The sequence below is a fragment of the Pseudopipra pipra genome, chromosome 12 (genome assembly GCF_036250125.1).
Source record: "Pseudopipra pipra isolate bDixPip1 chromosome 12, bDixPip1.hap1, whole genome shotgun sequence".
In the NCBI taxonomy this organism is placed as follows: domain Eukaryota; kingdom Metazoa; phylum Chordata; class Aves; order Passeriformes; family Pipridae; genus Pseudopipra; species Pseudopipra pipra.
Genome location: NC_087560.1, coordinates 3,242,949 through 3,266,700, shown reverse-complemented (window position 1 = coordinate 3,266,700; position 23,752 = coordinate 3,242,949). Strand labels below are relative to the sequence as shown.

The 23,752-nt window shown below is 44.9% G+C and overlaps 2 protein-coding genes and 2 long non-coding RNA genes across 8 annotated transcripts in view; 3 read left to right on the top strand and 1 right to left on the bottom strand.

Moving 5' to 3' along the window:
- Positions 1 to 937, top strand: part of ETFA (electron transfer flavoprotein subunit alpha) — a 29,439-nt gene extending 28,502 nt beyond the window's left edge. The window contains exon 12 of the mRNA XM_064668434.1: positions 838 to 937. Within this exon, the coding sequence (XP_064524504.1) occupies positions 838 to 876 (39 nt within the window). The 3' untranslated portion in view covers positions 877 to 937. The remainder of the gene's footprint in view (positions 1 to 837) is intronic.
- A 190-nt stretch (positions 938 to 1,127) lies between these two features.
- Positions 1,128 to 23,752, bottom strand: part of TMEM266 (transmembrane protein 266) — a 59,756-nt gene continuing 37,131 nt past the window's right edge. For all 4 annotated transcript variants that reach the window (XM_064668425.1, XM_064668426.1, XM_064668427.1 and 1 more), the window contains 3 exons: positions 18,147 to 18,333; positions 7,620 to 7,670; positions 1,128 to 2,131 (listed from right to left, as the gene is read on the bottom strand). In XM_064668425.1, the coding sequence (XP_064524495.1) occupies positions 1,557 to 2,131; positions 7,620 to 7,670; positions 18,147 to 18,333 (813 nt within the window). In that variant the 3' untranslated portion in view covers positions 1,128 to 1,556. The remainder of the gene's footprint in view (positions 2,132 to 7,619; positions 7,671 to 18,146; positions 18,334 to 23,752) is intronic.
- Positions 2,125 to 5,149, top strand: LOC135420707 (uncharacterized). Of its 2 annotated transcripts, none has more exons than XR_010433684.1 (2): positions 2,125 to 3,962; positions 4,021 to 5,149. It is a non-coding gene; the product is annotated as an uncharacterized LOC135420707 (long non-coding RNA). The 2 variants fall into 2 exon arrangements; XR_010433685.1 differs by having other exon boundaries at positions 4,013 to 5,149.
- LOC135420708 (uncharacterized) lies at positions 21,250 to 22,417 on the top strand. Its single transcript, XR_010433686.1, has 2 exons — positions 21,250 to 21,994; positions 22,092 to 22,417. It is a non-coding gene; the product is annotated as an uncharacterized LOC135420708 (long non-coding RNA).

The following is a 23,752-nucleotide window of genomic DNA, read 5'->3' as shown; positions in this document are numbered from 1 at the left end:
GTGAGGCTAAACTTGATGTGCAGGATGACTTTGGGAGAGTGGACAGTAGCTTGCATAATATAATCTAATGAGTGTTAACGATGTCTCTGTGTGTTTGCTTTGGTTGTTGTTAAAGAATTTGTTTTCTAAATTTGTTATTTGCACACTCAAAATTCAATCCCTGCAAGTGGAAGCGTGTTGGGGGGCAGGGGTGTCACTGCCAGCCTGCCTTGATTCCGGTTTCCTGAATATGAACCACTTTGGAAATAACTGCACAGAGTGCCTCTGTTTTCAAGCTTCAGAAAGTTTGGAAGCAGAGAGTTGGCAGGAGAGTGCTTATTGCTGCCTGGGCTTGCTGCCTCACTGCCTGATGCCCAGGAGGAGCTTGCAGTTCCCTCTGGAACAGGGAGCCATGAGCCAGCCCCTGTCCAAGTGCCTGCAGCTCACATGTGTGACTCCGTGTGCGTGGCCACACGTGTGACTGGCAGGGCACGGGCAGAGCCTGTGCCAGCACTTAATGCCATTCCTGAAATGCTGCCCGCTGGCTCCACAGTGAGCACGGGCCTCTTTGTGAGCCACAGACAAAGTCACATTCTGAAGAAACACCATGTAGACAATTTCCTTAATAAATTTTGTACGAATGCATTATTTCCACCTAATGGAAATGTAGCTCTCTTAAATAATTAAGAGGCTTTATTCAGCAGGAGAGAAGTGGGGAGTGCTGTGAGCTGGGGTGACCCACAGCCCCTGGAGTGGTGTGGTGGGTGGGGAGTGTAACTGCGGGGTTTGGAACTGCCCAGGGTGAGTTTGGGGGGGTCACAGGGGGAAGATGCACTACCCTGGCACTGGTGTTTGCAGGCGGTGCCAGAGATGACGGAGCTCCTGAAGAAGAAGTGATGACTGCTGGTGATGGACCCTGTACTGTGGAGTAAGGACAAATAAAGGATTGTACTGGAAAGAGGTGGGGTCACTGGTGTTGGGGTTTTGTGGGGTTTTTTGGTTTTTTTTGGGTTTTTTTTTTGATGGTCAGTTGGATGGCATGTGGAGTGGTGGGGCGTAAGAAAGGAAGACAGGGAAGGCAGGTAAGAGAAGAAAGGAAGGGAAGAATGAAGAAGGAATGGAAGAGGGATAGAAGGCAGGAGGCAGCATGGGTTTGTCAGTATTTATTCCCATCTCCACACCCCTCCCAGCCATGCTCAGCCCCTGGGTAGGGTCAAGCCAGGGTGCCAGGCTGGGCCCAGGCTGTCCAGCAGCTCTGTCTGTGGGGCTGTGCTGGCCCTGGACTGGTGGAAGTTCCATGGTGTTCCCAGGCACTGTGGGTCCATGTCAGCCCGAGTCTGCTGGAAGGTCCTTTGTGCCCAGACAGTCACTGTAGGTCCCAGCTGGCCCAGAGCTGGTGGCAGGGCAGGTGGATCATGCGCCATGGACGCTGGTGAGCAGAGGTGGCACTGGCCTCGCCCTGGTGGCCATTCAGGAGATGCCACAGGTTGCCTTCGGCGCTGGCACGTCACCTGTGGCAGCCTCGTGACCCAGCGCGGTGAGCGTGTCCCCGCAGGAGTCCTTCCCCTAGGCTGTCCCTATGCCTCGGGAACCCTGCCCAGCCGTGGCTCTGGGGGCCCCAGCGCTCCATATTTCTCCTCAATCATCGGGGTGCTCGGTGGGCAGTCGATGAGTGGCTTGAGCTGGAAGACGTCGAGGCTCTCCTGGTTCCTGCGGTTGTAGACGCTGAGCCGGTGGCCCAGGTCGGGGCTGGCCCCCACCGAGCCCGCGGGGCTGGGCAGCTTCAGGTTGACGGGATCCAGCCCCTTCTGCGCCAGACACGCCTCCTCCGACAGGGACGAGAGCAGCTCCTGCACCACGGCGTGGGCCACCCGCTGCCGGGCGGGGGCCGGGGCCGCCTGGGCGGGCTCCTCGCAGGCCGTGCTGCAGTCCGGGGAGGAGCCCAGCGTGTGGCTGCTCTCGCTGCAGGCCTGGGTGCCCGAGCTGACGGTGGAGCGCGAGGCGCTGCCCGACGTGATGCTGGCCGAGGTCCCGGTGCTGCCCAGGCGCAGCGGCACCTCCACCGTGAACAGCTCCGAGGAGATGTTGGGCCGGTGCACGTCGATGGCGGCCGTGGTGACCACGCAGATGGCGGCCTCGGGGACACCGCTGTCTGCAGGGAACAGAGCACACACTCAGACCGTGGGCAGGAGATGCCTGTGTAGTGCCTACAGAGGGGTGTGTATGCCTGTGGTACACTACAGCTGTGTGCACAAAGGCATGTGGGACACACACACTATAGCACATAGTTCCCCTTTAACACACAGCACTGCCTGTCTGTCTCAAAGGGAATAGTAACACAAATAAACCCTTTTTCTGTAGAAAATGTATCTATATATGTTTGTATATAGGGGGAGCAGATGCAGAGGGTTACACAGCTACAACTAATACTGTATACCTATATATGTGTGTGTATAGGTCACACACAAACATCTCTAGTTTTATCATGTAGATAGATAAAGGGCAGGTATGTATAGATGTGTCTATATTTTACATATATATTACACATCTATAATCCATTCTACCTGCATATGTACACAGTCAGTCAATAGATACTTATTGGCCACAGCCCCTCCCTTTAAATACTCGTAATTAGCTACTGTTAAAACAGAATGCAAACACACCCACACTCCTACTTGTCTTTATATATATATATATATATATATACACACACACACATTATACCTATATGTGAACAACCCCCCCCACTATATGCAGACAGTTTTTAAATTTGGCATGCACACATATGGATACATAAAAGGTGTGTGTGGCTCCTTATTTGTACACTGGGGATGGCTTTACAGGGATACACAGCTGTACATAATGCCATTTACCTGCATAGCTATGTGAACACACACTACATACACTACAAAGGTGTATATATGCAGTGTCTCACACATCCAATTTTATATAATCATCATCTTTATATACAGACATGAGGAATTGTGTCTGTGTGAGCCCAAGATAGTATACATTATACACACATGACATATAGTGCCCCGTTGAAAGACACCTGTCATTAAACAAAATATGCACAACCCTCATATAGAAATATATATGTATTTCTCTGTATCTGTATCTATGGGACAGATATGTATGTAACAGATTATACCTGTGCATGAACACGTCCTGCTACATTTATGTAGCTGTTCATACACAGGTATGGATAGTCTTTATACCCAGTACCATTCTATAACGGGGATGAACATAGACAGCTCTGTAATATATACACCTCTATAAGTAATGCCATATACCAACCTGCCTCTGTCTCTATATACATCTGCACATTTTCTACAATGTATGTATGGCTATATAGTCTCCTGTCACACACATATATATGTAATACGTATATAGAGATTTATCTCTAAGAAGATCCATATATAACACAGTGTATATACATATGACAGACTATGTAATACAGGGTCCCCCCTTAAATTCATTTAATTACCTATAAACAGAACACACATGCTCTCACACACCTGTACTTACCTTTATGTATAAGTACATGTATTTCTCATTGTGTGTGTATAGCTGGGGAATGTATGTACAGGGATAATACATTGTACCTATACAGGAACACCCCCTCTTTACAGACTTTAAGTGTGTGTGTGTGTGTGTGTATATATATATATATAAATTTTATATATATATACGTACACACACATACACATGTACCTTTTTATAGCCTTCCAAGTATGTTATGGGGATGTATATAGAGGGACATGCATCTCTATATAATACCACAGACCTCTCTATTCCTGTGTGCACACATACGTGTAATAGTTATATACACAGTCTCTTGCCCACCTTATTTTATATACACATAATTTTCATATATAGATTTAACCATATAGATGTGGGAAGAGCTGTTGCTATGTGTATACATACAACTAAAGTAATACATTAGACCTATACATAGATACATACAGATAGTATATATATATGTATATATATATATATATATAGAGAGAGAGAGAGAGAGAGAGAGAGAGAGAGAGAGAGAGAGAGAGAGAGAGAGTACATAGTTGTCATCCTCCCCCTTTGAAAACATAATTACCACTCTTTATAAATAGAGTATATACACTTATACACAGGTACACTTATCTTTGTGTATAAATATTTACATATTATAGTCTGTATATGTGAATCTGGAATGTATATACAGGAATATACATATATAACGTGTATCAAATAACATATACATATTATAAATAACACATTATATATGACACCTCCAACCTTTATACATCTTTTAAATTGTATACATACACCATCTTATATATAGCCAAGTTTACTATGGGGATATATACACAGCAATGTACCATATATAATACAACATATACCTATAAACATGTGCACACGTGTACATATAGATGTTTGATAAATATAATACTCCCTTTAAATACATAAAATTTTCTGTCTTTAACTAGAATACAACCCCCCATATACTTTATGTAGAAATATATATATGTGTGTGTGTGTACATACACAGGGAATGCATATATAGAAATCTACATATATAATACATTAAAGCACAGCCACATCCACATTACACTTAACACCTGTTAGACATATAAAATTATATGTACCCCCCCTTTTAATGTCTCTCCATGTATATTATGGGCATATACATCTATAAGTATTACCATATACCTGTGTGTGTGTGTATATATATATATATATATATATATATATACGTACACACACACATACATACATATAAGTAATATACATAGGTATATATACAGTGTCTCTCACAGACCTATTTTTATATATACATAATCTTTACACATACATTTATCCATATGGCTAGGGGGAACAGCTGGGTATATACTTGCCCCATATATGGTACATAATGCATGTATATATATGATGCTTACATATTTATATGTCTGTATCTCTGTATATAGGTGTGGAACGTATATATAGGGATGTATGAGAACACACACACATATAATGTTATGTATACAGGTACACAGATGTGGTCCCTCACACCTTTTCCTCCTTTTCTTAGCCATACATACACCTAAACCTATGTAGAGATTCATGCATCTTTATATATATAGTCTTGTATAGACTGGGGATGTATATAGAGGGAGATACACAAATAAAGACAATACTTTATACCTCCTACATGTGTGCATGTACATTTTTTAAACAGGTATGTATCGTTTACATGTGTATGGATACAGAGGTCTTCTCTCACACACACACACAGATTTTATTTACCCCTATAGACAACTTCCTATAGACACATTTATATTTATAGAGGGAACATCTCTAAGTTTCCCCTTCACAATATACCTATGCTATAGGTAAAATATACATATTAAAAATACATGTATATAGTCACACACCTTTTTTTGTTATATATATATATATATGAAATCTAAAATATGTATATACAGTTTCTGTCATACATATCTATATGTATTTATTCCCATATGTATAGGACAGACATATATACACACATCCCTCACTTTATGTATCTTTATATAGACATGTATCCACACATAGCCATGTCTTTATATATAAGTACATATATCCATGTATGTATGTGCATTACAGCTGTATATGCACACACATTCATGTATGTACAGACACAATCATGCACAAACACCTTTAGAGATCTTTAAATATATAGAAACATGCAGCCATACTCCTATACACATACACATAGCTTAGTCTGTAAACAGCTAGAGGGAAGCTCTCTTTAGCAAGCATCTGTATCTCCCCATGTGTATCAGTGTGGGGATGTACCTACACATACACTACAATATACAGATATCACAGAGGCACCTTCAGAATCATCTCAGTCCCCCCTGCCATGGGCAGGGACACCTTCCACTACACCAGGCTGCTCCAAGCCCCATCCACCCTGGCCTTGGGCACTTCCAGAAATGGGGCAGCCCATGCCAGGGCCTCCCCACCCCCCCAGCTGTCCCAGCCTGGCTCCAGAGCAGAGGGGCTCCAGCCCTTGGAGCAGCTCCGTGGCCTCCTCTGGACTCGCTCCAGCAGCTCCACATCCTTGTGCTGTGGGGCCCCAGAGCTGGAGGCAGCTCTGCAGGGGGGTCTCACCTGAGCAGAGCAGGGGCACGGCCAGGTCACATCGAGCTGCTCACCCCTGACACCGCTGGGTCCTTGTCCTTGTGCTCAGGCTGCTCTCCATCCCTTCAGCCCCTGTGCCTGTGCTTGGGATTGCCTGGCCCTGATGAATTCCAGGAGGTTTGGCTCCTGGATGCCATCCCTGTTTACAGCCACACACACTTCTATTTATGCTTCAGTTACATACACAACTACATCTGTCTCCATGGGTGTGGATGTGTACATGGGAATAGAAATATATAATACATTATACATAGATACACATTTTTATTTCTGTAATATTCAGACCATCTCTCCTCTCAAACCTCTCACTCCTTTACACAGATCTTTATGTATTTTATATATCTAATATATGGAGTTTAATAAAATATCTCTGTATGTACACAGACACAGCCTCTCACACATCTTTATCTGTGTAAAGATATATATATATCTTGATCTATATAGAAAAGGCACACCTACATATATATGTATATAAATCTGCTCACATATACACACATGTATGTTTGTATGTGTTGTGTGTGTTTGGAGACATGTACCTGATACATCTCACACACAAACACACACACATATATATTTACATACATCTTCATATATGTATGTGTATCCAGGTTTGTGTACCTATATGGGATATATATTATAATACATTATAGATTTATATGCATACACATTTTATATATAACATGTATATACAAAGACACATCCTTATATAGATATCTCTATATAGATATCTATATATGCCTATATTTCACTGTATGCATACTATATATATGGATGAATATATGGGATAAACACATGTAATACATTATAATCATATATATATATATATAAAAAAATACACACTTGTATATATGTACATGTATATGCAGGCACACACATCTTTTTTTTTTCCCTATAACCCCATGTATATATGGGGATGTGTATATGGAGATATACATTTTTAACACACTATACTTAAAGACAAACATTTTCTAAGATATGTACAACATTTCAGGTACACAAGGGGAGTGTGCACCCCTGTGCCTGCGGGACTCCTGCCAGGGGACATCCATTTGAAGGCTGCCCTGGGGTCACAGACCCTGCTGGCTGCTGAGGTTTCTTACCATTCAGTTTAACCTTTCTGAAAGGTTCCCAGCATGGTGCTGGGCTAAGCTGCCTCCCCACTGCTTTTCTCTTCATTTATTTTGTCCATGCTTTTCATTCTTGGGTCCATTTGAACTGCTCTGGGGGCTGGACAGCCTGGCTTAGGGGGAATTAACCTCTCCCAGATCTCCAAACTATTCTGAGTGCCTTCAGCAGGAGCAAACTTGGGGCCCTTCAACCTTCAGAGAACTGCTGACACACACTTCCATGGAGCAAACCAAGAGACTCTATGGTGGGTTTCCTTTCCAGGACAGATAGGACAGATCTATATCCCTGCTCAGTCTCTCCTGGCTTACAGCACACAGTGCAATGCAAACACAGAGTTCATGTTTGTGTTTTCAAGCAAAACTTACCAGTGCTGGGCTCGTTGTAGTATCGACTGATGTAATTGTTCATGTCATCCTCTGAAAGGATAAAAAGGCAGCTGTTAGAAGACAGTTTGTGTCATTAAATGGTTGAACTGCATCCCATGGAAGGCTCTCCTCTGCCCTGCACACCCAGAGCACCACCTGCTCTGTGTCTTAGGCCACAAGACCTCAATGCACTAAAGCCCCCATCCTATCCATGCTGTGGCTACAAGCCAACACAGGGTTGGACTGTCATTTGTCACAGTTCTTTACGGCACCACACTGGGAATGAGGCATTCTGGGTTCCAAAGGAAATGTGCTCCGTGGTCTTTCCAGAGACTGGCACGGGGCTGACCAGTTCCCCAGGCCCAGCCCCTCGCTGTTGTAAAGACAAGTGTAACACTGGCCTTTCCCTGGGCAGCAGGGCCCTCCCCTCCTGCACAGGGCACACAGAGAAACCTGGTATTTATCCTGACCCAAGGGCACTGGCACAGACTGACCCACTCCTGCTGTACATTGACACCTCCGAGTTACCTCCTTCCCCATGGTGACACCTCAGAAAGGGAGGCACCATTACTATTTTAATGTGTAATTCTCTACTTCTAAGATAAAGTCTTTTTTTTTTCATTTTGAATGAATGGAGAGTTATTTTGGTGTATATAACGCATATATACAAAATATACAGCATAATGTTAACATTACATTCTAATCTACTAAAAAGAATTGTACAAATCAAGGGTGTCGTACATACACAAGAGCTACAGCTGTACTTCAGTAACAGCAAGTTACAAACGATGACGTGACCACAGAAGCCCTATTGCATGTACAGATTTTAGATGCTGCAGATGACACTGGGATTTTGTGTTATTTTACAGAAAAGCAGAACATTTTACTGTTGTGGAAAAAGCAAATAAACTCCTCTTGTTGCAGTTCTGAGCAGAAGGCAAACAGCATCGGCAGTCCAGGAGAATGTCAAGCTCACAAGCAACCTGACCTGCCCAATTTGCGGTGTATCTGCGCTCTAAAAGCATTCTCTCCTTTTAAGTGCTCTTTTTGATACCATGTTTCAGAAACCCATGCTCATCCCTTTGAGCCAGATTTCCTTCGTCCCCCTGGGTCTCTGTGGCTACAGTCCTGCCTCATCACAGCACATTGCGGTTTGCAGGTGAAAGAAACAGATGTTTTCTGGGGAACACTTTCCTCACACAACAAGACCCAAACCACCAAGCACTCTGTACCTGAAATAGCTGCACTCATAAGAAGGCAATCTAACCTGACACTGAAAGGCAACGTGGTTGTTTTCCTGGTTTCATTGGATCTTAAAAGCTTTTTCGGCCCTTGTTGATCTTTAAATGCCTGCAGTCAGAGGTGTGCTTTGTGCTAATGTCTGAGTTTAAAAAAGAGGCCTCAGAGTAGCTCAAGGCAATGCCGCTGAATTAGGAGTACATTGCGAGGCTTTTCAGCTATCTGCTGCTAAAATACACTTCATTTCAATCATGCATAATTGATACTCTCAGTGCCACCAAACCTTCCAGCCGTACAGACACAGGTTCTAGTTCAGGCATGGAACCTTCACTACATCAGGAAATACCTGTGTGGATGTACTTCTGGTAGGGCACTTTCAGCATATTTAACTTGGAGTCCAGATCTAAGCAGACAAACAAGGAAAACAGCACTGCAGTGTGGCTGGATGAGGGCACGCTCTGTGTGCAGGGTCACCCCCCTTGTCACCCTGGCAAGAGCCATGAAAGGGTTCCTCTGCCTCCCATTACAGTCTGCCCCAAATGCCAAGATGCTTTGCACCAAAGACAGAAAACAACTTGGAAAAGTTACTCACCTGCTTTTCAAGCCTTAAGACAAGGCTCAAATCAAGTCCTCTTTAGGACTGCACATGTTTACTGGCCACCTGTCTGTCAACTAAACAATGTACCAGGGCACCATTTCCAAAGAGATCAGTTGTGTTCAAACCAAAGAGAATCTGACTGGTCTTTATGTCAGCAATGGGCAATGCCAAGGCCCTGGAAAGGAATCCAGTAATGCACTGCCTCAGCTCCCTTTGAGTGCCGAGGAGAATCACCCACTGTCCTGACCCTGCATGTGACCACTTGCACACAAGGCTGGGGGAGCTGCCCAGCTGCCACTGTCACATTATTATGTGATGGCCATATTAATGTAATTGCTTATCACTGCTTATCTATTTAGATACAAATAAAATATATATGCATAAATAGATTGCATGTGTATATAAAATATAAAACATACACATTTTTAACCTTGAATAGTTTCTTATTAATAAAACCCAGTAAAGAGTAATGGAATAACAACAGTAGAATAAATATTTCAACAACAGATTAAGTTTCTGAATCATTACATTAAAGTAAACTGACAATTAACAAACTCAGCTGAGCCATATGGGAGTCTCAACTGCTTTGGGCATTGAAGGCTATAAACAATTCCAGTTACTTCCCATTATATTCTACATTGCTGAAAAAAAGGAGCTCAAAACAATGCAACAAATATACAACTGAAAGCACCTACTTGTGCATATGAAATATATACAGAAAGCCAGAGTACAGTAGTGCACATTCCCATGGGACACTGCTGAAGTGTTCCTGGTGATTCCAAGGAGATGAAGACCCTGCTGCTTGGTGTGAGTCTCATGGGATCGGGAGTGCAGCTGGTGGCACACGGGAAGTTTGTAGGGGCAAGCAGGGGAGACCAGCTTCTACAAGAGGGGCAGGTGACTTCTATTATTTAAATTCTACACAGTGTTTTCTGCTGTTGGTCTATTTTAGTTTCAGCTCCAGAAAGGGAGTTGTCTTAAGATGTAGTTCATTCTTCATAGTTACCCTGTTTGCTTAAAGCTTTTTTTTATTTCTACCACCTTAGAATTTTCAAGATCCAGAAAATTTAATTTTTCTCCTTTCCTAGAAATAAGTCCATCTCCTCCAATACACAGAAATGTTACCTGCACTTCCTTTTCCAAAGACAAACTTTGCATCCTTAGCCATAAGGATGCCCAAATGATATTTATAGTAAATTAAAGGACTGGCAGTAAGTAGAAAGGAAAAGCATTTTCCTCTTAATTCCCCTGAAAACGGCAATCTTAGGAAAATGTCTATGGATGGTGATTGGGATCCTCTTGTTGTACCAAGAGGAATCACAGAAACATTTCTGTTGGAAAAGGCCTTTAAGATCGAGTCCAACAGTAAATCTAACACTGCCAAGCCCTCTGTGCCACATCTGCCCAGAATGAGTGACCCCCAGGAAATCTGTGTGACAGGAAATGTGGTGACAGATCCGGTGAGGAAGATCTAGAAGTTGTGAGCGGAGAAGGCAGAAGGGCAAGAGTGAGGCAGCTCTTCCCTGCTGTGAACACGGATGGTTCTACAGTCTTCCCTGGAAAGTGGAGTGATGGGAAGCAGTGAGACACACAGCAGCACTGTGGAGGAATTGGGCTGAGAGATTTGCTGAGCAGGGTCAGGAGGGAGCAGAAACAGGCTGCTCTCTGTGGTCCATGAGCAGCAGTTGCTCAAGCTGTGTGGGGTGACAACTGTAAGGGGTGAGGCAGCCGCGTAAGGCGGGACCACAAACGGGTGGTGGGGCTGACTCCAGCATGGTCAGGACTTTCACTAGACAGAAGGGAATGTCTGGTTGGGAAGGTGTCTCAGACTCTGACTTACCTCACACAAAACCAGCCTCCCCTGACACTGTAACCAACCCCCTCTGCAAGGCTGTGAAGTGCAGTGAAGTGAAGTCCCATCTCAGCCTGCTGTCCAAAATCTCTGTTATTGAAAAAACGTGTGGTTCTTGGTCAGGATCTGTCTGACAGCCACTGGATTTTGTCTGATGAAGGTTTCCAAGTTATCTGCTTGTACTTTTCCTGCAGGACTCAAAACACACACTGCAATGGTTCAGGGAGTAATAAACTATTTAGAGTACAGTGCCATATAATCTCATCTGACCCAAGAGACAACATTGCAATCTCTCTCTCTTGGCCCTATAAAAACCTAATAAATTTGGTGAAACACATAAATGACATTCCACCCAAGGCAGATCTCTTCCAGTTCTATAATGCCTCAATAGTGATCTTTAATTGTTTCATCAATGCCTTTAGTGAATGATCTGCAACTCCCCTGCATACAATAAATACCATTTACACATCTTTCAGATTAGAGGCCTTAAAAATGGGGATTTATTTTGAAATATTTCATTATTATTTTACTGCCACTGATTGTACTGCCTTCTGTTTCTCCAAGCTGAATTTTCTGAACTGGAAGGTTATTTTTGCTGCTGTGTAGCCTCCCCCTGAGGTAGTAATGTCTTACCCCAACTTCCCTCCAGAAAGCAATCTTTGCTAGGAGGTTTCTAAAGAAGTAGATCTTTCATCTGTTTGGGCCAAAAGGAACCAGGAGTAGCCAGCTGGCACTTTCCAGGAGACTTCCCTTGCTTCTGGTTTTAAGGCAGGTTGCCACATCAGTGCAGGCTGCAGTACTGAACAACTGTTAATTCACACCGATATCCAGTCCCTGCAGGGGCTGGATGGATGCCTGAGCACATGGATAATCCATCTTGAGAGGAACTGTAAACTCAGCATGCACAGAAAACAGAGCAACAGATTCAGCCTGGTTCTAAGTAAGAAATCAACCTGAGACGGAAGTCACTGTGCAAAGGGAAATCCTGGGATTTGGAACTGGGTCTGTTATCAGCAGATGCTGCTGGGACAGAAAACCAAAATCCAAAGGGGGGGCTTTGGCCCTTGCTTCAGCAGATCATGCAGCAAGAACACCAGGTGCTGACCTGAGCAGGGCTGAGATGCAGCACAGCTGTGCCAGCGTGGCTGGTGGCTGTGGGTACAGGGTGGCCTGGGGGACCTCTCACTGCTCTTTTCAACCTTGTTCTCTATGAATATGGATCAGCAGATCCACATCTGAGTTGGCTCATTACAGACAGCCCAAAGCATTCAGAGGAACTTGAGTCTGTCTCTGAAACAGCCACATTTGTTGAGTCTAAAACACAAAGGTTGAGAAAGGACATGGCTACCATCAAAACAATTATCTGCTGGGTAATCATCAGGGAAACAGAAGAATAAATTAAGCAGAAGGATTCAAGAACAAATTGTTGTAAACTGGCAACAAATAAATGTACTCTGAGAATTAGGAAAAGAGTTCCAATACTTTAGAAAATGAGCTGGTGGAACTGCTCTGATGGTGGAGGAGGGCAGAACACATCCCTGCTGTCACATGGAGCACCATCTGCTTAGGAAAGGGGCTGCATGCTTGGACAGTGGAAAACATTCCAGTTCTGTGTTCCTTTACCTGTCAGCAATGTCTTCACACCTCTTCACATTAATGATGAGAGACAACTCCAGCCTCACATGCGTGACTGTGCACTCACCACTTCTGGAAGTGAGGAGTTTCTACTCCACCCATTTGGTGAATATGGAATGCAAGAGCCAAAATTCACTAACTGCACACACATTTATGTAAGTGTTGCTTAAGGTTTACTTCCTTTGATTCCTGCCTGGATGCTCAGTGCACAGAGAACCACAAAGCCTGAAAGAGGCACCTAGAGAGAAGCCAAATTGAAGGGGAGTGCACTTAGGATACAACTATTTCCAGGACTAGGCTTCAAAGTAGATACATTTCAACATTTGAAAATAACCATAAACTATTTTTTATCTATTGTTTTGCACTAGCAGGACTCTCTCAGAGCACTAACAGATGATCACCAAAGAAACTGGCTTAGAGTTTAAAAGCATCCAACCAGCTCAGACTGCCTTGCAAGGAACAACTGACACAATCCTGACAAAAAAAGTGCCCTGCTTTGCCTTCTCAAACAGCTTATGAATAATCTTAGGAGAAGCCCTCTGAAGCTCCAGAATTTTTCACGCTCCCCTCCCAATATCCTACTTTCTTCACTTACAAAACATGGGTATCTACAGGGAGAGCAAGCTTTACTTTTCTCTAAAGCATGATCATAAATTGCAGCAGTCCCCCAAAGCAAAAGACTTAGTGCTAACCCCATAAAAATGGAAATTTGACTCAGAACAGTTAAAATAAGCTTTTGGCGATGTGAAGTCCCAGTTCTTGCTCAAAGGAATAGAAGGGTGGCATATTAATCTTACACTATGGCAGTACTGTAGAATTTCAAAAACTGAAATGATATATGCAGGAAAATGAGGAATTTCCACTAGGGACTCTAATTCATATATTATGGGAGAGATTAAAGAATAATAAATTTTGGAAGGAAGTATTAATGGCTAGATGGGGCACTGTGAACCTGGCATTCCCTGAAGCCTGGAACTTTGTATACCAAACACTAAAAATGATTTGTGCAGGACCAGAAAACATTAGCTGTTATTCTGACCATGACCAGTTACATACTGCATGAGGTAAGAAGTCCTTTATAATTTAGAACTTCCTTTATAATTTAGAGATTAATAGATAGGATAATATTTGCCATTATGTCAAATGGCAACCATGTCTGGGAAGAAGAAAGGAGCACTTAGGATACTTCCCTTGCTCTTAGAGAAAGGCTGACCACAATGAAAATCATTAGTGATGCTGCTTTCACATGCAGCAGCTCTCAGCCCAAGCTCTTCACAAACAGAGGCAGGGAAGGTAAAGTGCTCACAGTGCAGCAAATGTCAGAGCTCTGCCCTGGGCCTGCAGCTCCTCAAGCCCTGCCCTTCTCTTGGGTCTGTCATCCTTCCTGGTGTTGATACTGGTACCTTTTGACTTGCAGGCTGAAGCCTGTGTTTCAGCCTTCACCTTTGTCTGCTCTGGAGATCAAGTTTTTGGCAAGAGAAATAAAATGTCAATTCGAAGCAAGTTAAAGGTGAAAAAAATTCCTGCTTCTTAACTAAATTAATTAGGAAATAGCCTATATTCATATATTTTCCACAGAGTTATTCCTGCTGTGTCAGGAGGTCTCTTGTGAACTGCTGTGGGGAGACAGAAGCATGTGAGGCAGCACCCAGCTCACTGTTCACAGAATTAGCACAGAGACATCTTGCAGCTGTATGGCCTCAAGACGTGATCCTTCAAAAGGAGGCATGAAATGTTTGCTGGGGAGTTATGGGAGGGCCCATTGTCCATCTGACCAGAGCTCTTGCTTCTCCTGGTCTTGTACCTGCAATTAGGGCACTTTAGAGTAAGAGATCTGCAGAAGGAAAGGCAAGGTGAAAACAGACACTGAAAGTTCCCAAATCAGCCAGAACAGCTCTCCTGGTGCAGGTCACAGTGTGTGTCTCTGCACAAATTCCCTGAGGTGCTACATGTACCACGTGATATTGGGGTAACCTGACTTACTTTACTGAATGCTGTCATACATGGTTGCACAAAATCCAGTGTAAATACCAGAGTACAAGCTACAGCTGCCCCTGAGGAGCTTTAACTTATGCACTGTCCCATAAAACTTCCAGGTAGGGAAATGTGTAAAAGGTCTCAATGCTTTCTTACTCCATAAGCCTCCGTGGTGAGGTATTCTGCACTGAATGTTTCCATTGTTCCATACAGATGGGGGAAATAAGATTAGCCTGAGATGGAATATCCCATCTTCTCATGCAGTATGTTCTCTAGCCAACTTAAGCTTGCTGCTTTGGCAGCATTCAGTGCTCTCAGAAGACAGTGATTTTTTGAAGGCTGACAAAGTTACGTTTGGCAAAAACACACGCATTCCATTCCATCCCCGAGCCTCAGGTGTTATATGTAGGGCTAATGTTCTGCCAGAGCATAAAAGAACAGCACATCAGAGCCTGTTCTGCCAAACAGCTGAATCGTGGCTTTGAACTGTTGCTTTTCTTTTGACAGTATTAGTGACTTGGTCCCTTATTTCTCCTCTAACTAATCAGTGCAACAGGCAACTGCAGATATGTTTCAAAGCTCACAAGTGCCATGTGGCACACAGGATGATTAACTGCAGCCATCACTCTGGATTCTTTTAAGGAGGAAAAACACAGCTTCGAGAAAATGGATGCAAAGCAATCCCTAATGTGGTCTGACACAGAGGGTAACTTGCAAAACGTAACACTTGACCCAAAAGTCAAGAGTTAAAACACTGGTGGCTGAAGTCCCGGGCAGAGCAAGTGGTGTGGAAAGCCCTGAAGGCAGCACAGCCAGTGTAACTGCAGCACGGGAGAATGGCAGGGGACAGGAACTGTCTGGATGGTCTGTGCTCTGCAAAGCCACGTCTCAGGAGTATTGCACATGCCTCAGCAGGGGGGGAGATGGAAGACCCTACACCAGCTTGATATCCCCTTCCCACAGAGTGCACACAGAGGCACCTTCTGCCAAAGCCATGCCCTTCTTCCATCCCACACACCACTGGCAGCTTTGGCTAATACATGGTCAGAATGGCCATGGTGAAGAAGATACTGGCAGCAAAGTGATGATGGTGAAAGCTGCTGTAGCAACTGTCAGAATATTACTGGGAGTAAAAGTTGGTGCTGGGAGAGTAAGCCCCAGCTGAGGTGGGGAGGGAGAAGAATGAGGCAGGACTGGCTCATGATCCTTCCTCCCCAGAGGTAACTGCCTTCTCAAGCCGTGAGGTGAGGTTTCAAAGTTACACAGAAGCACTGCTAGTGCAGGATTCAGAGCCTTGATAGCTTACTACTTCTTTCTTTGCAAAACAGTCCAGGAAATTACATGCAAAATCCTCTATCTCAATTGCCTGTTACCTGGATTATGAACTAAAGCACTGAATGCTACTGCTGAGTGTGTGGTTTCTTATGCAGAACTGGGCCCCTTCTCAGCAGCTCAGTGTGATGGCAGAGGCCACAGACTGCTGTCCCTTGCTAGAGGAACACAGGGAAATTTTTTCTGTCCAACTCCTGCCTCATTCAACATAAATCCGTTAAAATTGTTAAAACAGAGGCACCCTAATTTAGGTTGCAATAAGACAAGCACCCAATGCATCTACAAAGACTTTGTATGTAATATATGATACAATGCACCAGATAAATGTCCTCTGGTACTTTTAGATGATTTCTGGGAATCAGAAATTAATTCTGCCTGCTCAGTATAAATATAACCCAAACATAACATAGCTGCACCTCACCCAATCTATAAAGTAATGCATGTTTTCTTATTTGCTGAATATCTTTTTTCAGTGAAAAGTATGAGTCTCTCTCATCAAACAACCTAACTCAATGCAGAAATCAATCTTGAAGATCATGTGTCTACTTTGTTGCAAGTGTGGGTACAATTTTACAGGGAGACACAAATAATGAGTAACCATGTTAATCTGGACGTTGGAATGAATACCTTGGACAGAAGAATTTTTAGATGATCTCCACAGCACTAAAATTTCAGCAAGCCTCCTTACAATGTGAGCAACACTTCATTTCCAAATGTAACCCTCAAGGAACACATACATAAATTATAATATATCCACTGGGAAAACCTCTGAAATACTACAAAAAAGGGGGAAATGCATTTTAGGGGGCAGTCTGCTCAACTGTCTGCTTTTAAATACAATTTCATATCAGGAATAATTAATGGCTTCACTGTGGTTAGTACTTAGATATTATAAAGAGAAAAAAACAAAACAATTTCTACATGCTTTCATTACTCTGTAGAGAAAGGAAAGGATGATAATTTGAAAATGTCTGGTGTGCTTTTTCTCTTACAGATTTTGATTGAAGTATCTGTGCCTTGAATTTTAAGGAGTTTGACCGATGTAAAGATAACATGCAAACCTCTAATTCCAACATATTCACATACTGCTCATCTCCCAAAATAATCAAGCTAAGATGTCCAAGGAAGACTAACATACCACTAAGGTAAACAGTGTTGTCTCCTCTGGAACATTACATTAAATGTTACCAAAAGCAGGACACATTTTGCACTCCATTGTAAGGGCTGCAGGATCACAGGAAAAAGAGCTATGTCTTGTGCAGAAAAAACTTCAGGTCTAATACTTATATAATAAAAACTGATCCAAGCAAATATAACTCTTGGTATTTCCCTGAACCACACATCTACAGACACCAGAGTGCTCCTCACCACAGCCACACGGCACTCAGACATGAGATGCCTACGCTGCACATCCCTCCTTTCCTGGCACCAGAGCTGCCTGGCCAACACTGGCAGTTTTAAGCAGCCTGGTGAGAGGAAAGCCTCCAGGCAAGGCAAGCCCCACAGCTTGGGTCCTCTCCAAACCACAGAAATGCAAGTGGCCAAAGACCAAAACTGTTTTTCAGTGTTCTTCTCAATTTCCCTGCTTTTACCTCTGAGTGATTATCCTTTGGCTAATTCTCATTTGGCTGCTGCTTCTTTAGTGTTTGATGGATCTAATCATGAGGACACCGGGAAGGTACATCATAGTCATTTTCTTCCCAAGGCATTTCTTTGGCTCTGTTTAGAACCTGCTCACAAATACAACAACAGCTTCTGCCACTTTGGAGCAGATGCAGCCTCTTTGTAAGGATGGGAGCTGCAGTCCCCAGCGAAGAAATCAATTCCCTGCCACAGTGGAGGTGTTCAGAGGGCTCAGTAACTGCCTGTAAGGGCTCAGCTGTGCAGCACTCACCTCGGGGAGGTCGCAGCTCCGTGATGTTCTCGGTGGCTTCGTCGTCCGAATCGTCCGTCGCCACCACCTTGTACCTCTTGCTGCTCTGTTTGTTCAGGACGTGTGGGACCTGCAGCGCGGCCTCTCTCTCTGCAGCCAGGTCCAGATCCTGCTGAGCAAGGTGGGCCCTCAGCTGCCTGATTTCAAACTAGAGCAAAAAACACCACATACTGATGTCATATGAGCATGGCCAGAAGTTTATATTCTACAGTTGGGGACCTATTACTCATTTGATCACTAAACCACTACAGTCTGGTGAAACAGATACAGTGTGGTTGAGCCAGGACACGAGTCCAGGCTGCTGGTGCTCCCCCAGAGCCCATGGGAGTGGGACCACTGCTCACACAATCTAAAGGTAAGGACTGTCTCATGCTGGTCTTCTATTTTGTACAGCTACCTCCTGAAGATAAGATTTTGGCCAATTTTTAACAAATCTAACTGCTAAATCAAATGTAACCTTTATACAAAAAGACCACTCTTAACAGGCATTTAGAGATTTAGGTTCATGACAAATACCCCTAACACACTAGACTTCGTAATGAGGGTTTCAGTGGAGGGGAGGTTCTCTGAGCAGCACCTGGAACAGTCCTCTCTCACTAACTGGGCAAGGAGAGGGACACCACAGTCCTCTTCTGTCTTGAAATCTTCTGTACTCAACAGTGTGCAGGAAACCCTGAGGAAGGTTACCACTTTTCTGGCCACTCCTCTCAAATATGTGAGCCATGGCAGTTAAACACTTTCTGCAACCAGAATGGGATTTGCCTCACGACTGGTGTTATAAAGCAGACACCTGACAAAAAGACAGAAGCTACCAGGTACCATCTGACTGATGGACACAGCACATTTCTCTTGTATTTGACAACCACACGTCTTCCACCAGGCAAAAAGAAAAACAGTTTTTCTGGAGAGGCTGCAGAGACCCTTTAAACCTTTATGTAAGCACTATAAAATCCCCACTGCCATGCAGCACAGCTATGGGGACGCAAGGCAGAGTTTCTCTTTTCTAAACTCTTTTTAAGATCAGCAGTACAGCAGTGATCAAATCATGTGTAATTACAGCGAGTCTGAGAGGGAAAAGCAAATGAGGCAAGTAATAGGCTCAGGCATTCAAAATCCAGCATTGCTGGGCCTCCCCTAGTTCAGGGCCTGAGGATCCTTTACCGAGCACGATGCTGTGTCGAGCCTCGCTGCACCTGCCACTGCACATTCACAGCACAGATGGCATTAGCACCTCCACGCCTGAAAACTGGTGTGCAACAGCATGTAGGCTAAATGAACCTGCTTCTGGCTCTCCCCTCTCAGATGCTGACTCAAATCTACTCTGCTGTCAGATTTTGGAACCCATCAGCAGACCCAGCCTGTTCAGACAGGGCGCAAACGCCGGACACGCTGCAGAGCACCAGTAGCTCCTCCAAGCTGTGTAAGCAACTGCAGGGGAAACAAGACAGAGTTTCCACAGATTTTGGAAAGAAAAAAAGGATTCCAGTTTGCCACACCTGGAGACTATCTGCTTTCCAGAGCATACAGGAAGAAACTACAACTGGAAGGTCCACTGCAGGACACAAATCTAGAAAGCAAAGGGGAAGTTCAAACTTTCCAGGTCACATTCAAACCACCTAATACAGGGATCTAACAAAGCACACAGCTTTTCCTCCGTCTTTAAATCTGTGGACAGAGGCCTGGCAGCTGCAAACAGCTGGCTGCATGGAATGCTCATTGCTCTTAACCAAAGGTCTGCAGTGGCAGTCAGGAGTCAGGTGGAATCAGCGAATGTCAAAACACAGCCCTGCCCCTTGATTTCCTGCTGGTGGGTTTGTGTTAACCTATTAGCTAGGAGGAATTAGCAAACTGGTACTGCTAACTCTGTTCCCAGCCAGCCCAAAGCTCCCTGAGGATTAAGGTGCTTGTGCCATACCCAGAAGTGCCAGTATGGACATAGGGAATTTCAGGTTTCATCCTTGACTTGAAAAAAAAAAAAAAAGGAATGACAAAAGAGCTTACATTCCACCTTTGAAGGGAAAAAGATACCCCTTCAGACACTCCTTTGGTTTAATGGAAATAATGCACTTAAACATGAGAAGCAAAAAACACATCTGGAGATTTTTTCTTTATGCTGCCTAGCTCAAACCAAAAGGCAGTAAGAATTAGGGATAATTTCTGTTTTTCTACATTTCATGCTTCATCCTTCAAAAACATTCCTGTGTGTCAGAAAAAGAAATACTGCTACTAAAATGCTTAATTCTGGCCTAGAAGCAGGATACCATTTCCTATTTTCATGGAACACAAAAAAATTGGCAGGTATTTTTTAACACCAATGGATAGAACTAGCCAGGAGTCAGCTCAATAACTATTTCTGCATCACACCCAATTTAAGGAGCTTAAGCATTTACAAAGATTGGCTGAAGATGGTAACAATCAAAAGCCTGGAGGGCATCACTGCTTTATGGAGATGTGAAAAGGAACCATCTCAAGTGATCTTTCCTGCTACTGGGAGCCCACAGCAGGAACGGGGGAGAGAGCACACTCCTCCTGCCCACTCCCATGTCCCAGTGCATAAAACCAGCATTTCCAAATATCCACAGGTTATTTCCAGTCCTTAAACTCTCCGTGCCGGGTGCCCAGGCAGTTTTTATGAGCGGTTTTATTGTTGATCGCGGCTCTGTTCGACCTCCCGCCGTGAGGGGCCCGCGCGAGGCCGCGGGACGGGCTCTGCTGCCCCCTGCCGGGGGCGGCGGGAACGGCACGGACCGCAGGGCCTGAGGGAGCCACGGCAGGGCCAGGGACACTGCGGGGACAGGGGAGCCATGGCAGGGCCAGGGACACTGCGGGGACAGGGGAGCCATGGCAGGGCCAGGGACACGGCGGGGACAGGGGAGCCATGGCAGGGCCAGGGACACTGCGGGGACAGGGGAGCCACGGCAGGGCCAGGGACACCGCGGGCCTGAGGGAGCCATGGCAGGGCCAGGGACACTGCGGGGACAGGGGAGCCACGGCAGGGCCAGGGACACCGCGGGGACAGGGGAGCCATGGCAGCCGGCAGGGACACCGCAGGGACAGGGACACCGCGGGGACAGGGGAGCCATGGCAGCCGGCAGGGACACTGCGGGGACAGGGACACCGCGGGGACAGGGACACCGCAGGGACAGGGACACTGCGGGGACAGGGACACCGCGGGGACAGGGACACCGCAGGGACAGGGACACCGCAGGGACAGGGACACCGCCCCAGCAGGGACACCACAGTGACAGGATACCACAGTGAAAGGGACATCGCCCTGGCAGGGACACCGCAGTGACAGGGACACCGAGACTGGGCACTAATGGCCCCCCGACAGGGACACTGCCCCGACAGGGACACCACACTGACAGGGACATCACCCTGACAGGGACACAGTGACAGGGACACTGGGACCGGGCACTGATGACACCCTGACAGAGACATCACAGTGACAGGGACACTGGGACCGGGCACTGATGACACCCTGACACAGACACCGCCCTGACACAGACATCACCTTGACAAAGACACTGGGACCAGGCACCAGTGCCACCCTGACAGTGATACTGAGACCAGGCACTAATGCCACACTGTCAGTGACACTGGAAACTGGGGACTAATGTCACCCTGTCAGTCACACTGGGACTGGACACTGATGTCACACTATCAGTGACACTGGGACCCAGCCTGGAAAATGTGGCACTACTGTAACACTGCCACAGACGTTGGAACCTGGGCTGGATACCTTGGCACTAATGTCACACTCTGTCACAGACACTGGGACCTGGGCCTTGGCTCATGCACTGCTGAGGGTGAGAGGTGCATGCAGCACTTGCAACTTTTTAGTTGGTCTGTGATCCCTCCATTCCTGAGCTGCAAACACAACCCACGTGCTTGTCTCTTTTTCAGCTTTTAACACTGAGCTCTTTCAGCTGGTCTCAAATCCAGAACTGAACAGGAGACTGTCAAAAGCAGATAGGAGGATCAAATTCCTGGGCACAATAAAGCAGCCCAGCGCTCTGGACTTTGGCATCAAGTGCAAGGTAACAGCACACAGATGTTCCAAGGTAACAGCAGAGACTGATGTTGCCTACAAACCCACGCAGCTGCAGCTGGTTAACACAGGCTCTCCCTTCCACTTTTCCATTACCTCAGATGCTGAGCTTCCAGATCCCATTCATGTTTGCCCTGAAGTCTATGTGGTCATTAAAACAGTGGAAAGCTGGAGTTAAATAGTTGTGTGTGTAACTGTCATTTTTTATATTGACAGAGAAGAGGGTATTCATTGTACAAATGGTGGTGTCTCACTGCCACACTGACCGTTCCTCCTGCAAAGTGCTCCACACAACATGTTGCACAGAGATGCAGAACCCTGACTCTGTTACAAACACACAGCTCTTGCCTGTTCAAAAAAGGACTCTGTGGGATAGAAAATCACTATTTACCACAAAGACTGATTGAATAAAATGAAAGACATTCAATAAAGTTAAACAAAGACCAGATTTTTGTTCATAAAAGGCACAGATCTACTTAGGATATCAGTTCTATGTTAATTGTTTCTTGACAGTTATCCCAAGATCTTGCAGAAGCTGGAATACAGTTTTAGCCACTAAAACCAAACCCCTACAAACAAAGGTTAAATCTAAGGGGGTGTTTCTTATGGGTGAAACGCAACGAGAGGCTGAATGAGCAAATTAGGTTGGAGGTGCTTATATCTATTGAACATTAGATTGAACACTGACCTCAGGCAGTTCTAATGCGTAAAAGAGCTAATGAGATTGCTCTGACTGCATGTCAGGCAGTCCAGGGCAGCTTAAATCAATCATTAAAAGGTATAAAATATAACAGTCTTTTTAAGTAAAAAATTCTGGGCCAAGTTAAACACATGAAATTTCTATTTGCAGTAGGAGCTGATGTAGCTCTCTGAGTGTACACCTGGGCCCCTCCAACACCAAGTCCTGCAGGAGAGCTGGACTGAGGAGACCCTGGTTCCTCTTTTCAGGTGGACAGACCATCCCTCCCTCAGCCTGTAAGGCAGGATGCATTTTATGCATATCATGAGGGGACAAAAAAAAAGGGAAAAAAGGCATATAAACACATATACATGCTTTGATACCAGCTCTGTGTAAGAACCTTGTAAATCTCAGAGAGCCAGTGAGCAAAAAATGCTGTTGTGTGGAAGATACTCTGTTGTGATCAAGGAGACTAAGGTAAACCACCCCCTGACTCCTGATAATTACAAACAGAGCACTGGCCCACTTGAGGCTGCTACTGACTCTATTTATCAGGACACCTGTGACATTCATCATCTTTAATTACATATACTTCAGTGGGTATTTCTCAGTAAGTTCCAACATACTTTGCAATGGAAAAAATATATTTGAAGACTTCATAGAATCACAGCTGAAATGGATCCGTGAGGGTCATCTAGTCCAACACCCTGCTTAAAGCCAGTCCATTTAGCTCAGGTTGCTAAAAGCCCGTCCTCTCAAATTTTGACTATCTCCAAGGCTGTATGGATGTGGCACAGCCTCCCTGGCAACCTGCTCCAGTGCTTGACTGTTCTCATA